This window comes from Lipotes vexillifer, unplaced genomic scaffold (assembly GCF_000442215.2).
Source record: "Lipotes vexillifer unplaced genomic scaffold, Lipotes_vexillifer_v1.1 scaffold330, whole genome shotgun sequence".
In the NCBI taxonomy this organism is placed as follows: domain Eukaryota; kingdom Metazoa; phylum Chordata; class Mammalia; order Artiodactyla; family Lipotidae; genus Lipotes; species Lipotes vexillifer.
Genome location: NW_006775627.1, coordinates 879866 through 898134, shown reverse-complemented (window position 1 = coordinate 898134; position 18269 = coordinate 879866). Strand labels below are relative to the sequence as shown.

At 35.9% G+C, this 18269-nt stretch overlaps 1 protein-coding gene across 1 annotated transcript in view; it reads right to left on the bottom strand.

Moving 5' to 3' along the window:
* Positions 1–4232: 4232 nt before the first annotated feature.
* The window catches only part of GALNT3 (polypeptide N-acetylgalactosaminyltransferase 3), a 46860-nt gene continuing 32823 nt past the window's right edge, over positions 4233–18269 (bottom strand). The window contains exons 4-11 of the mRNA XM_007450056.1: positions 17501–17650; positions 15243–15477; positions 14505–14622; positions 12868–13068; positions 10732–10863; positions 10329–10430; positions 6187–6339; positions 4233–5310 (exon numbers count right to left, since the gene is read on the bottom strand). Of these exons, the coding sequence (XP_007450118.1) occupies positions 5188–5310; positions 6187–6339; positions 10329–10430; positions 10732–10863; positions 12868–13068; positions 14505–14622; positions 15243–15477; positions 17501–17650 (1214 nt within the window). The 3' untranslated portion in view covers positions 4233–5187. The remainder of the gene's footprint in view (positions 5311–6186; positions 6340–10328; positions 10431–10731; positions 10864–12867; positions 13069–14504; positions 14623–15242; positions 15478–17500; positions 17651–18269) is intronic.

The window sequence follows — 18269 nt, the reverse complement described above, 5'->3', positions numbered from 1 at the left end:
GTGTTTTTCACAATTAATGTTGTTTTAAAAGGGGAGACATTTTCAAAATATCCACAGGAAAAAAAATAGACATCTCCATAATTTACACAATGGATAGCTGGGGTTCCAAAGGAATACCTTAAAATTAAGAAACTGTTAAATAGAAAAAAACACTCTCATAGTTAACATTCAAAGAAGCATCTGTGACTGATGTGCTCAAGGGATAGGTCTGGGGACATGCCTATCAGTCTTTGTGTCACCCTAAAATCTTGGGAACATGCTAAACATCTTACCTTTCCTTATCAATTGTGAATTGATCAACCATCAATTTTGCTGAGTTTATTTTATATCTACGCAAAATTTCCATGTACATAAACTCTTTAGGTAATGAGTTTCATAAATTTACTGTTTGCTATGTGAATTAGTACTGTTATTTTTTGGTTCCATTATTCTTGTACTATAGGATTTTATAAATAAATCTATGTTCTCTGTAAAACATCTTTTGAAGAAATAATGTATAGACTCAGATAATTTTTCCTATCAAGATTTTTTTAAAAATTTGTATCTATCTTCATCAGTCCAAGCACAACCTTTTCTTTGTTGTTGTTCTTTTTGTTTTTGCCCATTGTTCCTCTGCATCCTCCACTCCTATGCTTATAGCCCTTCCTCATTGGCACCCACTCTGTGTTTAAAATACAGAGTGGTTTTATGTAGAAGATATACACATTACCTAAATTGTAATGTGACATGAATTTCATTGTTTCTTACCTTGCCCTCATGAAGCTCACACTTAGTGGAGATAAAAGAGACAAGTTCACGTATAAAATAAGACAATAATTTCAGGCAATTGTAAATGTAATAAAGGAAATAAACAGGGTGATGCAGTAGTGATTGAGTTACTTTATAAAGGTAATCTCTTCTGAGAATATGTTTTTTGATCTAAGACCTGAAGCATGTAAAAGATACTGTTGTGAAGAGCATCCAGACAAAGAAAGCATAGGCTCTGAAACAAGAACAAGCTTGACATGAGACAAATGGAAGAGGCAACTGCTGTGTCTGGAGCCCAATGAGCCAGAGAAACCTGGTCATAGATGAGGCACAAAAGAGGCACGGACTGGGTCAGGATGACAAAAAAATCAGGGAAATTAGTTAAGAGATCATCTTATTCCATGTGAGATATGGTTTGGAGAAGGGCAGTAGGACTGGAGAGAGAAGCATGTGGTGCCAGAGAAGCCCAGAGACAAAAGGGTTTCAAAAATTTTAAAAGACAAAGTTGTAGTCAATCATTTCAAATGTTGCGGTGCTTAGTTATATGAGGACAGGAAAAGGGATATTGGATTTGGCAACTTGGAAGTTGTCAGTGACAGAGGTAGATTGGAGGTCATTGAAGAATGAATGGAAGTTTTTCATTAAGAATACCAGATTTGACCCTCATTCTCTTCTGGTAACATCCAAAATCCTATGAAAATGACAGTAAAGATATAGAGAAAATTCATAAGTTCATAGGAAGAAAGAGAAGAGTTTCAGTGACAATTTCAGAGTTTGGAAAGCAAATCAATTAGTAGTGAGTGTCAACAGAATGAAGGAAGGTTAATTCAAAGCTAGCAGTGGAGAAAACAGAGCAGTGATCCATTTCACACTGCAAGTCCACTGAAATAATAAAGAACTGGTGGTACTAGGTGCCCCTGGAAGTGAGGGAGAAAATAGAGTCGAAAAAGGAGGACTAGCTAAAAGTCTATTTGCCAGACATTTAGACCCCTAGTTCCTCTCCTGTACTCAAGCAGCAGCTGAGAGATTCACTCACTGGAGAGGGTAAAACAGAGAGGGTATCTAGAACAGGTAACACAAAGCACAGTTGAGGACAGGAGTCTTATATTGAAAACATACCCCCAGTCGTCTTCTCCCAACGACATTTGGGTCTATACCCTCCAGGAAGGTGATTGGAAGATTCTTCTCTGGGGATCTAACCAGTCACTTTGTTTCTCAGTACAAGAGTCCCAGTAACGTCATCTACTACGAAAGACCACAGTCAACAAGCCCTCCCCATACTACAAAGTTTTCCAATAAGTATTCAGTGATTCTCTGTTAAAGATAAACAGACAATAAAGAATCACCAGACATCTAAGGAAAGTATCCATTATGAAATGCAGAAGGTAATGGGAAAAATGTAGCTCAGAGGAAACCGTCAATACAGTAGACGAAAACACAAAAATTTTCAAATTCCATTAATATTCTTAGCAAAATAAAAGAAAAATTGCATTCATGAAATAACAGAATGGTATACAAGAAGCATTAAATAAATAAGAATATGAATTGGTTTACAAGAATTATGAAACAAGTTTCCTGCATAACCACACTAAAAATATATCATCTGAAGATATTTCATTTTGCTTTCTTTAAGGTCAATTGTGAAGCAATTTGATTTTTGCTTTCTCTTTTCTAATTCTTATCCACACATAACTTAGGAGCATTTTGAAAAATAATTTGATTTTTTTCTAGCTTCTTCAAAGCATCCAACCTTATTTTCTCAGAAATAGTAGCTCCTATCTTTTTGAACTTATATTTTGGTGGTTCACGTAGTATTTAATTAAGTTGTCTATCAACAGTAAGGCCAATTCTCTATCAATACAGGGACTTAAAAGTTCATTACCATCAATTGCAGTAATAGGCAATTTTAGTTTACTGCTTATTTTCTGCTGTGGTTAATTGTATGGTCATGTCATGGCTTTACACCCATAAGGTTTACCTGAGTAGGTTTGGTCCTCTGGAATGAAGGCAACATACCAGGTCTTCTGCAGCCACTAGACCATTTCCCAGGTAGCTTCAAACTGAACAAAAGTTCCACAATTTCACACTTGAGTGCATTCAGATCTCTCAGGTAGATGGCAACCAGATTCCATAAATAACTTCCTGCTAGCACCGTTTCAAAATTCAGATTTTAAAAGATACTACCCTCTACCCGTAGGGCAAATTCTTAATGAAATGAATTATATGACACTTGAGCAACAGCCTGAGGCTCCCAAATCAGGTAAAAAGGATTCTCCCTTTGAATGCATATAATGAAGACATAATAAAATCAACCTAATCTATATAGATTTTGGTTGGATCTTAACATGACGATACATGACTAATACACAGAGGGAACTCAGACTTTTTTTTTTTTTAATATGCTTGACTTAAGCTCATAATTTATAAAATATCTTTGGGGATTCGTTTTGTTTTGTGAGATACAATGAACTCTAAGAGCAGTATTTGCTCCTGGATGTTCACTCTAGAGTTAATGAATTGAGAAACAGAAATTATACATGTATGTGGGCTCTAGTGTATATTTCAGAATATGTATTAGTATTAGAAAAAGTAATCAAGAAATACCTTTACTTACTAAAGAAATATGAATAGTGAACTGTCATTTGCATCATAAAATATAACATCATAATGTCACTCACTGTGCTATTTCAAAATTATTTGTCTTTCTGCTCCATAAGACCTAAGCTCAAAGGCAATATAAGTCTTACTATACCTACCATAACTTCTGGCACAAAGTTAGACACACAATAAATATCAGTTGAATTAAAATAAAAGTTGGCATTGTAATAAATTAAAGAGTGCAGAGTTTTTTTTTAATGTAAGTTCAAAGTACAAACAATGAGAAGATGGAGCCAATAATTGTAAAATATTTTCTTATGTACAACCAAAGCCAGGTTTAAAACATAAAGCTAATCATACATTACTTCTTCAATAAGAATAGATCTATATATGAAATGACCAAAAATTGTTAAATCTTCTCAGTATCACATTTAAAAAAAATTACTCTATCATATGCTCAAGGAAAGTTATCAGAAATTGGTAAAAAATTTTCTAGGGCTTCCCTGGTGGCGCAGTGCTTGAGAGTCCACCTGCCGATGCAGGGGACACGGGTTCGTGCCCCGGTTTGGGAAGATCCCACATGCCACGGAGCGGCTGGGCCCGTGAGCCATGGCCACTGAGCCTGCGCATCCGGAGCCTGTCCTCTGCGACGGGAGAGGCCACAGCAGTGAGAGGCCCGCATACCGCAAAAAAAAAAAATTTCTAAATATCTAACACAAAATCTTCTCCATTCCCCACTTTTTATGCCTTTACTATTAAATGTTTTTTCCCTTTAGAAATATCTGATGACTCTGCAGTGGGTGCTTAGAAATTCAGGATACAAAATTCATGCTTTCCCTAGCTATTATCAATTATATATTTTATCCAAAAAATAAAAAAACAAATAGTTACAATAGTGATAAGAATTTGTTTTATTGTGTTTTCCATAGATAGTAATAAGGTTTTTTGGTGAAAAAATTCATTACAAAGACAATCTATAATTGAATCAGTAACAAAAAAATTTTTGCTTTAAATGAGTCAAGTATTCTGCATTTGAAATTCAATTTCATAAACATTCAAGATTAGTGAATTTTGATAGGAGAAAAGACTAACAGAAAGGAAAAAGACACCTTTTTAACAGATAGCGACTTAGAGGTTTTTTTTTTAATTTCTTTGGGAAAACACACAGTATAGTTATTTTTTTAAGTCTTTTGCTTCAAGTCAAGTGAACTTTAGACTAAGAAATATTTTTAAATTTGCCAAGAAATTGAAGTGTTAAAAATAGTCTCCTTATTCATTTAATTTCATGTTTAAGGAAATATTTGACAGATAAGTTAACAAAATGCAAAAGAAGTTTCCCTGTATTTTTATATAATAAATTCTAGCTCTATAAAAAATTTCCTGGTTTTACACAAAGGCCAATTTTTGACCTTCATTGATCCATTTCTATGTAGTTAAAAAAATACAGTATCAAATCTTTCTCCCTCCCCCCAAAAAAACTAGAAGAAAATTTTTAAATTGTGAGTGTGTGAATGTAGCTATGCATATTCTCAAGCGTACAAAGCACACAAACATCACTTTACTTGGAAAATTATTTTCATCATACTGTAAACATCTTTTCCTCTGCATCTGGACATTTTAAAATAGTCTTTGGTATTACTAGCTATTGTGCTTTGAAATGGAAACAAGGGATTTCTGTAGCGGTGCTACATAGACATTTTAAGATATAAATAAGAAAAATGCACTTGGAATAAATTACAGTTAGCTGCTTTTGCATAATTTTCAAAAACTACAGTGTATGCCTAGTCACAGTTTTATGAGAAAGAATATCTCCTTTTTCAACACCTTAATTTTAAGGAACACTTAACCATTTTGGCTAAAAATCCATTTTTGGAGTGGATCTGATGGATTGCATGACACTAAGCTTGGATGCTCTCCACTTGCTGAAAGGCACATTTTAAAGAATGAATTATATAGAAGTTGGTCCTAGAATAAAAAGACATACAACAGACATTAAGCTTCAAAACTCAAAGTTAACGGAGAAATATAAAAACACTTTATGGTCTCATGGAAGCCAAAGGGAGACTTACATAACAAATATACACCATTCTTAACTTTTAATCTTTCTAATATCTACTATGTCTGATAAAATCTTGTTGGTTTTTGGTGTAGGCAACATCATTTATGCCACCACTGTTCAATTCACAGAAGGTGTTATATAAATGAAGAGAAGTATGCAGAAAAAGGTCTCAATCAAGTTCTCAAATAACAAATATTTCACTGATATAATTATAGGTGATAAACTCTAAAAAATCCTGTCATAAAAGTCAGTCTTATAGTGTTCTAGAATTACACAAAACAATATTCAGGTAAGAACTGCTAGTTTCCAGCCAAGCTTTAAAACATATGCTTAAAAACAGAAAAAAACCTTTCACATATTCTCTCAGTTCTAGATTCATGAAGAAGTACTAAAATAGGGAAGGAAAGAATTAATCACTTTAAGTAAGAAAAAATAATTATTTTTCTTTCTCTGTCAGGAAAACAAAAGTATGACTGTCACAAGAAGCATCATAAGAAATTCTAAAACATATACAAACAAATATTACTAATAATCCACAGACATGCTGAACTGCATAAATCATGCTCTAAGATATTTTATAACTATTTTGCTCCTAAGAGCATTTAATTCATAGACATCTTCTTTCTTACCACATGGGTAGACATACGTAATGACAAAGTTAACAAAGACAGAAATTCTGACAGATAATACCAATATAGTATGTTTCATGTATTTTCCCAGATAAGCAATTAGAGCTAATCAAAATAATTACATAAAGGGGCGAATTAATTGTACTGAGGTACCTTCTGGATCTCCCATATCTGTTCTCCAGTGACAAATGTCTTGTGACCTTTGTAAGCACATGCCTTCAGCTGAACGACACCTTGAGCGGCATGAAGACATAATTCCTTCTGGATGTTATGCCGAATTTCATGTTGAACAGAGTATTCAAAGTACTGTGAAAGGAAGAATGCTGTTACTGACGAGAGCACTCTATATCCTCAGTTGCAAAATTGTCGGCCAAAAGAAACACAAAAATCAGCAACTCACTGAATAATGGAGTCATGTGTACTTCACCAAAATAATACAAAGAAGTAAATATCAGAATCGTAACCTGAGTTTTTGGGACAGAAGATATTATAGCCTTTCTCCAGCCTATCACCAACAGATAGTTACTTAATTAAGAAGGCGTTGTCTTCCTTCCCATGTCAGAAATTGGAAGCTATCAGGTAGGATGGAGGCTAGAATAGGTTTGCCACAGAAAAGAGCCTGGAAACGTTTAGCAAGCCCATTAACTACCTCTTTCTCTCCACAAGTGTTTCTCCTCTCTTATTCATCTCAATTAATGGCATTTTCATTTAAACTAGAAACATTTGAACAGGGTACTCTTGGGAATTCCCTGGTGGTCCAGTGATTAGGACTCGTTGCTTTCACTGCCATGGCCCAGGTTCCTGGTTGGGGAATTAAGATCCTGCAAGCCGCCCGAAGGTGGGGGGCGGGGGGGCACACAATGACACTTTTCCTGCCTCAGTTTCCTTGCCTGTAAAATGGGTAATTTAATAACTCCTACCTCATAGGGTTATGAAGATAAATGGTTTAATACATGTAAAGCATTTAGACCGATAACTGGTCCATGGTAAGCATTCAATACATTTTTAGCTATTGTTACTATTATTGATGTTTCTCTCTCCCCACACGTCCAGTTAAGTAGCCCCTTAGTCTTACTGAATTTTCCTCTCAGATGTTACCATCCCACCGATCCTTACTTCCACATCCTCACTTCTTTTGTTCAGGCACTCAAAATCTCTACTGCAATACCTCCAGGTACCTCCAATTTCTGCTCCTATAATTCAGGCCACTCTGCTGCCAGTTAGTCTTTTGTAACATTGATTTGATCCCTTACATTCCCTGCTTAGTGATTCACAATCACTACTGTTGCTAAGATAAAGTCCACACTTTTTTTTTTAAATTAAGGCTACTTTAATTAATTAATTTATTTTTGGCTGTGTTGGGTCTTCGTTTCTGTGCGACGGCTTTCTCTAGTTGTGGCAAGTGGGGGCCACTCTTCATCGCGGTGCGCGGGCCTCTCACTGTTGCGGCCTCTCTTGTTGCAGAGCACAGGCTCCAGACGTGCAGGCTCAGTAGCTGTGGCTCACGGGCCTAGTTGCTCCGCGGCATGTGGGATCCTCCCAGCCCAGGGCTCGAACCCGTGTCCCCTACATTAGCAGGCAGATTCTCAACCACGGCGCCACCAGGGAAGCCCCCACACTTCTTAATTGGTACGTGAAATCTTCCACTTTCAGTCTCACATCAACCATTGTCCCAATTATACACTATGCTCCTTTCACACAATTCTACCAATGCAGAACATATGTATCCATAACTCTACTTTGCTTTACTCCCTAGAATATCTTTCTGGATCCTTTTCTGCCTAGCTAACTCCTTTTGATCCTTCAAAAGCCAATTCAAATATTACCTTCCTTCTTTAGTTTTCCCTGAATTTGTCTTATGCACAAAATTACACTCTTCTCAGGATTCCCATAGTGCATCAGAGATAACCTTCATAGCACTCTACTGGAATTGTGTGTGTAGCTAGCTGACTTCACCATAGACCAAAGTCAGGCAGTGTATCTAGTAATAACATCCATTATACATCAAATATTTCATAATGTTGACATTCCAAAGAAAAAATGAGTGAACATAATTGATTTTCAATAGTGAAATTATTAGTCTTGGCACTAATATTTATTAAGCCCTTATTACGTGCTAGGCAGGGACTGTTCTAAACCCTTTATGTGTATTAGAGTAGGCACTCCACAAACAGTAGCTGAATTAATCTTGAGTTCCCCTGGTATTAGCCTCATGCTTAATTTATCTCATTCCACAAATATAATATCATTTTTATAACTGATAGCTCTTCAGATGGAGACATTGAAAAAAAAATGGGTTTAGATCATGAAAACAGCACTCTGGCTGTACTTCTTTAAGAAAGATAAACCTTAGGATTTCAAAGATGATAAGAAAGGCTGATCAGAACTTTACATTACTCATATTATTTTTTAAAAACCATTAAAACGGAAGTTATAAGGAAGGGAGAATAGTTGAAGATACTTAGACAACCAAAGAGTATGTTATTATCTAGCTGAGAACACTGGAGAGAATTTTAACTTAGAACCAGGACAACTACACTGGAAGAGAAAGGGGAAGAGGCAAAGCATCGTGTTACAAAGCCATAATGAATTAAACTGCACTGCACCAGTTTATTAGTCAATTTAGTCACATTATCAAAGTACTTATTTTCATTTCGCATAGTGCAATACTGTTACAATGGCGTGTTATGCTATAAAAAAAAATATCATTATCTGGTCAAAACAGTAGAAGGGAACACGAGGAAATGATCGAGTTAGATGATATCTCAAAAACATCTAGCACTCAAGGAACTACAATTCCCAAACTAGTTTAAATGCAATGCTTAATTGAAAATAACATTTAAAGGAAATAAATCAAAATAAAATCAATGGCTATGTCAGGGTGATAGAAGCCAGAGTTATCTTCTTAAAATATAGACTAGAAAATATAATCCTTTAGCTCAAAATCCTCAGGTGGCTTCTGTCACACTTGGAATTAAATTCAAGTTCCTTAATGAGGCGAGCAAAGCCTTATATGACCTGGCCGCTAATTCATGTCTCTGACCTCATTTTCCACCCCTCTCTTCCTGGACCACTCTGCTCCAGCCACACTGGCTTTATGCTTGCTCCTTTTACCTGCCGCTGGGCCTCTGGCCTTGCGTCCTCTGCCAAGATGCTCTCCTCCTGGAACATGGTTCCTCTCCCAACTCCTCAGGCCTCCACTCTAAGGTCACCTTCTCAAACACAACTTCCTGAACCTCCAAAAATAACTACATTATCCCCCTACTCTGCTTTATTGTTCTTTATACCTAAAATTACATATTTATTTTTTCCTTTCCTTCTAGAATACAAGCTCCACAAGATAGAGACTTTGTCTTTTTCACTACTATAAGAGTGTGAGTTACATTATAGGTGCCAAACAAATACTTGTTGAAGGAATATGTGAATTATTTCAGCATCCCCAAATTTCTAAAAGATGGCTATATGCTATTTATAATTTAAAAATTATTTTAGAGACAGAACTATAAAAACATCTTTATGGCAATGATAGGAGAAAAACAGACAGAACACTGTATAAAATGTATCTTCAACTTTTACGATAAAATAGATGTAATGCTAGAAGAAGCCTGAAATAAATTTATAAGTATTTACATTTAGTGATAAGATTTTTACAAATGAGGAAATATTTCTCATTGCTCAAAACCTTAATTTTTACTAGGATAGTCCAGTGTTATTTCTAAAAGAATGTAACTATTTATATAATTATTTTTTCTTCTAATATATAGTGTGTAAGGAAAATTTTAAGATATGAATATATATACACATCGACATATATGTACATATATGTATATGTATCTGTATATATCTGTGTGTGTGTGTGTGTGTGTATCTCCATCAAACTTTTAATATCATGGACCACAAAAATACAGTACGAACATGATGCTATTTGCTGTCAAATCCAGTTAAATATAGCCTTTACGTATAATTTAGCAAAATCACCATGCTAATAGTCATGCAACATCAAAGAGTCACATAGAAGATCCTGTTTTTCATTTCAAATTGCATTATTCTATTATCTTCTCATTTGCCTTTCTACTAAACGGGTAAGCAACCTCCAACTGCTTTCAGAGGCAGAGTGAAAATCAAAATAAAGTATTCTGCAACTTCTATATGAATTGCCAAACTTAATCTAAAAACATTTCACATATCAGTTTACCGAAACATAAAATTGATTTTGCGATTCTGAAAAACGTGCAACAACTTACTTCTGTTCGTAGGTACTAAAGAGAAGGGAGGATTTTTAGTGCAGTGCTCACCTGGTTTCCCCCAAGTCCATGACACGTGTACAAAATTAATGGTTTGCCTCCTTGATTATTTTCTCCAACATCCAGACATAGAGGCTGACCAAAACTTTTAATCTAAAGGGAAATTTTCAAGTTATAAATTTTTAAAAAAATCTATGTGGTTAATAAAGCAGAAACTAACACCATTGTAAAGAAATTATACCCCAATAAAGATGTTAAAAAATAAATAAATGAATTAAAAAAAAATCTATGTGGTTTACATTTTTATGCAATCAATTTCAGGAAGTGGTGTTAATAATAATAATGTAAAATCTCAAAAGCAATAAAACAGAAAATATTTCAGCAATTTTTCTGAACCACATAAATATTGGTGGAAGGGAATATACCAAGTAAAAAGGAATAGGAAAATACTCACATATCCAGCTATAACAGGATTAAGGTCTGGCACATACGCTTCTGGATAAATATTGTTCAGATACCATGTAAAATTTTTACACTGAAGGCGGTGCTTTATTTCAAATCTTTTTGAAAGATCACCAAATGACTTCTGGAGAAAGATGAGAAGTGAAGGCTGATGTTTAATTAAAACAGCACTGATAAAGTACTTTGAATGCTACTATTTGTATTTACATTTAGGTCTTAAAAAAAAACATTCTGGGCCAAAATATAAGATGCGATTTAACTACAGTCACCATTCATTCAGGCAACAAGTATGCCTGGCTGCTCACTTCTGGCTTCAAAGAGAATCAAGGACCACTGCAAGTGCCAGCCTAGTGCTATTTTATTCTTCCTTTGTGCCACAAACCTCTGTCATGGGACAAAGATCCCTAGCGAAATGATGAAGGCAAAAAATGGTAGTGGGGGCATCCAAAACTGATCCTAGTTTTATACACAGAAGTGGTCTGTAAAGTGTGGTGTGAGAAAGCAGGTATAGAGAAACAGTGCCAACTGTGCATCATGTAACATATCTCTTCTCCAGTCAAGACCACAAAAAGCAACACAGTTGGGAATATCTTTTTCTAGTTTTAAGGGTATTGCTTACTCCTAACACTATCTTCTAATAATATCCTAACAATAACAATGTTTTAGTAGAAAAAGTCAAGTTTTTAATCAATTGTATTTTATTTTCCTTTACCTTATTTAAAAGGACTAAGAAAACTTAAAAAAAAAAAGCACTAAAATTGAAAAGGTATTTGGTACAGGCAAAATTTTAAAGAAAATTTACAGTGGGTGCCTAAATATATGAAAAAGTAAATACTTAAGCTTATCAGTTCAACTAAGGAAAATATTTTCTCTGCCATCTTCAATGTTTTGAACCCATGAGTTTTGGCAAAAAGTATGAAACTCTGAAGGACTTCTGGGTAGCTAATGCATTTTACCGTATGGATCTACTTGCCCTATGTTAAAAACAAGGGTTTGCTGGCTCACTTGCCCCTCTGTTGGTGACAAGAGAGCATAAACTGTATTTAGCATCCACTCGCCTGGTTAGCCAAGTACTTTTGTGCAGTACACAATCTGCCCAATTTGTTTTGGTGGCCCTGGGTAAAAAGTTAGCAATCTGACCCAGTAGTGCTCTGACTTTGCCTGGTACTGACATGTTACAGGGAGATACCAGAGACCAAAGAAAAAGCAAAATGAGGTAACCAGATCTTTCTTTATGACATTCGAAATGTTGATGCCCTTTAATCCCCATATATACCTGCTTGCAAATCGGCACTGTTCCTTACAAAGAGTTGGGTGCCATTTGCCGAAGCATGTCCTTAAACTGTCTAGTTTATTTACCACATCCAATATTGAAACTGTTGGGACTCAGTTCTAATGCATTAGGCATGATGATTCTGCAGAGCTTTGATCTAGGACAGGTCAATAACAACCACAGTGCCATGCATTTGTTAGCACTTATTTCCTTATTTCACAGCTGCTCTGGGAGACAGGCAAGTATTTTATCTCAAGACAGGGAGGGAGAGAGAAGAAACGTGGTGGAGCACATGCTCCATGTCAGGCCAATCTGTCAACCACCCTATGAAGCACCATAACCATTTCACAGTCTCAAGGGGCTTTGCCAAAGTCACCCCTCCAGGGAGCAGTGGAACCAGAACTGGAAATAAGAAAGCTTGATACTTCTTGTTCATTCTCCTGCCCCATTCTGACACTGTCTAGCTCTCCAGTTCAAAATGCCACTTAGCACCTTGATTTAGGTGCTAATCATATCACCTAAAACCAGTTAAAAGCAGTTTCACTTAATCTTATTTTGAGTAAAATACTGAACCAAAGCAATTACAAAAACTAAATATCTTCCATATTAAAAGGGTAACATCAGGTAGAATGCCTCAACTTTTTAAATGCAGTTTACTTGACTTTTTCAAAAAAAAGAAAAGAAAAGAAAAGAAAACTGACATCAATGAGTTATATATTTTTGAGTTCAAAAGCCCAGCTTTAAAAATAACTTTTTAAAAAAATGTTTTAGGCTTCAGTTGACTCAAACAGGTAAAAGGACATGTGAACTTGTTGTGGATTTTTACCATAATTTAATTATTTAGTCCTAACTTACTTGTTTAACAATTTTTGCTGCATCTGTGTTTCTCCTATAAAATATTTCCTTATATTCATCCATCCAGACTTCTGCAAGGCGAACTTGGTTGCGAGCAATCACCTGAGTGCCTTTTGGAAAGGTATGAGGGCTTTTGCTGCGAAAAACATGTCCAACAACAGAGCAAGGCATAATCTCCAACTGCCCACCACATTGCCACACCTGATAATTAATGATATTTGTTTAAATTTACAGTATTTTAGGAAAATCAAAGTGTTGCTTTTAAGTTCACCTTTAAGATACTAATAAAAACAAAATAAAAGATTTATTGCAGCTTTACAAATAGTCTCTGTTCACTGCCAGTTCAACTTAAGTTCTCAAAGATAAAGAACTATTATTAAATGGTACAGACCCAAGAGACAAAAAAACCCCACATTTTCAGAAATTACTTTAACAAAATAGTGATTTCAGATCTCTCATTAAAGTCCACAATTTCTTCTTCTTCTTCTTCTTCTTTTTTTTTTTTTCAAAAATTATGCAAGCTCTCTAGTATCCACAGACCAATGGCTCTTCTGCATTTGACTTCCACAGCAGACTTGGAGTAAGTGAGCCCAGACTCTATTTATCTCTTGTATATTCAATTTTACGATCAAGAAACAAATTCCAGACAGTCATTATTACCAAAGCACAATCTATTAAACTTGATCATTATAAAAACTTCATACTATTTAGAGATAGAGGGTCAAAAAAAACTTATTTGCATTAACTCTAAAATGGCAAATCACTAAATCAATACCTACTCACTTAAATATCTTGACAGTTTGTTCTGCCATAAATGAAAAATCTAAAAGTCATGTTTAATAATATGTGCTAATATTAGGGCAGTGGTTGTATTCTCTCTCTCTTTCTTTTTTTTTTAAACAAGTGAGAAAGCCTGGTGATATGTTCAGTTCAACAGACTGCTTGAGATCCAACATGTGCTGGGGGTTAGGAATACTTAAATGAATAAAACAAGACCCCTGCCCTTAAGCAGCTCAAACTTGGCCAAGATCATCACTGCCATTATGTGATAAAGCCAGAGCCAAAACTTAAATCTTCCAACTCCTAGTTCAGTTCTTTTTCCACTACATTCCAGCCTAAGTGATAAGAAATGAATGACAAAATCATTGTAGAAAATGAACTCATGAAATCATATACGTACATGTGGAGACCATCTAAAACCTTTCTTTTATTTCTCATATTAACTTTTAATATGTATAGGGGAAAAAAGCTTGTTTAATCCAAAGAGTTAAGTTCAATGTCCTTTAAAATTATACTTAAATGTTTTTCCATTCTGACTCGCTTGATAATCAACCAATTTCCTGAAGCACTAGATTTAATTATATTTATCTTGGCTGGAATTCAGTAGCTACAAGTGCATTAATTGGTGTTACTGCCTGGACACAGGCATTTAACTGATTCTTCTTGTTACACTGGTAGCAATAAATAAATATATTAAGTTACACTTTAAGAGGAAATATATTTATTCTAAGATTTCTAACAATTAAATTTTAGAAAGCACAAAAAGTAAAGACTACATTCATCCATGATAATCTGTATCAGCCAACTAGAAATATATATTTCATTGTTTAGTATGAGCACTATATTTATAAACTTACTCTGAAAGACATTTCTATATTTTCACCTCCCCAAATTTCCATTTCTTCATCATAAGTTCCAATATGTTCAAAATAGTCTTTTGATATGGAAAAAAGGCCTCCTGCAAAAGTGGGTGTTCTGAAAAATAATCCATTGTTAAACTTTGTTATAAAAACCAAATAAGAAAAAAAACATATTTCAAGAGCAACTGAATCAAATGTACAAATAAATTAAAGAGAGATGACAATTTCAAGGCTTTATATAGATGAATAAAAACTAAAAATGCTATCTTCAAAGTCAAGTTTTAGGGGATGGGGAGGAAGTACTTTAAGTATCCTTCCCTAGCAGAACAAAATTATTGTGTCTTCTAACCAAACTTAAAAGATTCTCAAGGGAATCCCCTGGTGGTCAGTAGTTAGGACTCCGTGCTTCCACTGCTGGGGGCCCGGGTTCGATCCCTGGTAAGGAAACCAAGATTCTGGCCTCACGGCTCGGCCAAAAAAAAAAAAAAGATTCTTAAGTAATGATTATAAGGAAGACATAAGAGCTCACTTAATTCTACTTCCTACTCAGTAACATCATGTATAAACGAGTACATGAATATATAAATGACTTTCCTATTCCTTCCATACAGAATATGTGTATTCTTTATTTTGTTAATGTGAATTACCTTTGCAGAAATTACTGTAAAAGGCAAAAAATGCATACATATTCAAATACTTGAACTGTATATAAGACTTTGAGAGCAATCATCTTACTTAATTGGATAAGTTTCATCCTTCCTTCTTTGCTTCTCATGATCGGGAAGTGACTCCCAGCCAAATGAAAGGCTCCAGTCAAAATTCCCACGGTTGTGGTTACTTCCATAAGGAGAAGGTTTGTTGAATTCGAACGTGTTCAGATCTATGGATGCAATATCTGGGCTCACGACAGCAGTGTAGTTCTCAGCTATTCTGGCCAACAAAGGTTCTAACCAGCCATAGAAACACTCACCTAGAAGGAATACAATTTTAATTAATTCAATGAAAACACTCAGGGTTTTTTTCCTTTTGTGTTTTGGAAGAGAGTTTACAGAGAAATGAGAATAACCAAGTCATCAGTGTTTTGAACATTTATATAGGGGAGATTTCTTAAAGGTTTCTTGTGAGATAAGGGTAGGATGAGAAATATAAGACAAGATTAAGCATAGTTAGGAAATGACTGATTTTTTTAACCTTACAATGGAAGCAAAATGATACTGATATATTTAAGTTTCAGACTGTGTATTTCTATTTAAAATGGGCTATGAATAAAGGATAATGTTTTGCTGATCCATACCACCTAGCTCCAGAAGTGTTCTGATTTACTTAAACTTGTCTCCCTGAGTAAGGTATAATAACTGAAATCTTCATTTCTCTGACAGGGTCTTAGGAGCAAATAAGTAAAGGAGTCAGAATATTCTGATTTTAGCAGTTGGAGACAAAGCACCATTCAAACCTGCCCAGCCCTAATGAAAGAGAGTGGAGCAGGGGCATGAAAGGTCTGGGTTCTGGCCCCAGGCCAGGCTGTCTCACATCACACATAGAGTTCAGGAGATGTGGCATGTACAGTGTTACTCAGGGCTTCCCATCATTCAGTGGAGTTTGGCAGTCATGGTCCAGGAGGACCATCAGACACATTTGCCTGGAGGGAAAGAATGCCCAGTCTGACAGTATTGTAATTTTGGACCAGGAGAGGGAATGCTGGAAAAGCAGCCATTTCCTTTTGAAAACACCTTTCCTGGATTACCTTTAGACCTTTCTTAAATGCCGGGTATTAAAAGAATACTGAGGGCTTCCCTGGTGGCGCAGTGGTTGAGAGTCTGCCTGCAGATGCAGGAGACACGGGTTCGAGCCCTGGTCTGGGAGGATCCCGCATGCCGCAGAGCGGCTGGGCCCGTGAGCCACGTCTACTGAGCCTGCGCGTCTGGAGCCTGTACCCCGCAACAAGAGAGGCCGAGACAGTGAGAGGCCCGCGCACCGCGATGAAGAGTGGCCCCCACTCGCCGCAACTAGAGAAAGCCCTCGCGCGGAAACGAAGACCCAACACAGACAAAAATAAATAAATAAATGTATTAAAGAAAAAAAAAAGTAGTCACAGGACAAGGCAGTTCCCATTCTACCATTTAAAAAAAAGAAAAAAAAAAAAGAGAATACTGAATGTGAAAGCTCTAAAGAGACTCAAGCAAATCCAAAAGCCCTTCTGTAACAATTAGCGTATGCTCAAAACCATTTGCTTGGTCAAACATAACCTAAAGCCTGGCCAATCCAAAGCTAAACACTCATACAAAGAGTAAAACTCACTAAACTTAGAGCTCGAGGGAATAAGTGACATTTTAGTAATACCTGACACGTACATTAAACATTGACTCTAAAAATACTGTCTAAGTACTTTATTTAAAATCACTGACACTGAAAAAAAATTAAAATACAAAGAAAAAAACCCCAGCAGCAACAAAAACAAACAAAAACTAACAACATTCATGGGAAAGATACCAGAAGCTGTAAAGGGGCACCCCTAACTTGGCACAAAAAGGAGTGTGTGAATCTTTGGGGAAAAAAAAAAGAACTGAAATATAAAAAGTAAAAGTGTTAGGACTAGGACAAAGTTTAATGATAGGGTTGACTACACTTAAACAAACAAAACTTTCACTCACTTTAAAGTGCAGTAATCAAGAATAATAAGGAAAACCACATTTTTTTTGACAAAATGAGCGTATGAAAAAATCCTAGGCATGGATAACTCGCTGGGGAAGCTGGTCACTGGAGGCCATAAAGTTAAGGAGCCTCAAACAAAAGGACGTGAGATCTTTGAATAAGTGAAAGGAATTTCCTACCCAGAGCTGTAATCTGCTTGGGCTGTCACTACTATAATCACTAGCTGAAAATGATGTTAAAGAAAATGCAATTAGGCATTTAAAGAAAAGGCTTCCTTACCTTTTAAGTTAGAGGGAGGGGGAGGGAAAATGTTACAACTATGTCTATACATGTATACTTACAGTGAGCATCTAAAAATGTGAGTGTTTCAGCTGTTGCTACTGTTGCTCCTAGCAACCTTGCAGTGATCAGACCTTTTCTCTCCTTTTGTCTGACTATTTTTACGATAGAAAATTGTTTTATATATTCCTCTAGTTTACCATGCAAGTACACTGTAAGGAAAAAAAAATCAAGATTAACTCCTTTCTAAGTATATTTTCATGTATATGAAAGCTAATAAAGAAACCACAGGGCAATGAGTCCTCCACATGCCTAATCTTAACGGTTGTACACATCCATCCTTAAGACAAAAATTATATCTTCAACTCTTATTGGAAAACAAAAATTATATATACAGATCTTAACTTTTGAACGATTATAATGCGTGACATTACCACACATAGTTATCCTGCCCATGTCATATCAGTAAACACAATGTGTTTGGGGTGGGGGAGACTTCCAAAGGAATAGACCCCAGGAGTTAAGAAGACTCATTTAGAGGCCAGAGTAAAGGGACAAAGGAGTGAAAGAAACTAAATTTGGCCAAAAAGATATTTGATTCTTATTTAAATTGGCATTTAGGGGCTTCCCTGGTGGCGCAGTGGTTGAGAGGCCGCCTGCCGATGCAGGGGACACGGGTTCATGCCCCGGTCCGGGAAGATCCCACATGCCGCGGAGCGGCTGGGCCCGTGAGCCATGGCCGCTGAGCCTGTGCGTCCAGAAACTGTGCTCCGCAACGGGAGAGGCCACAACAGTGAGAGGCCCGTGTAATGCAAAAAAAAAAAAAAAAAA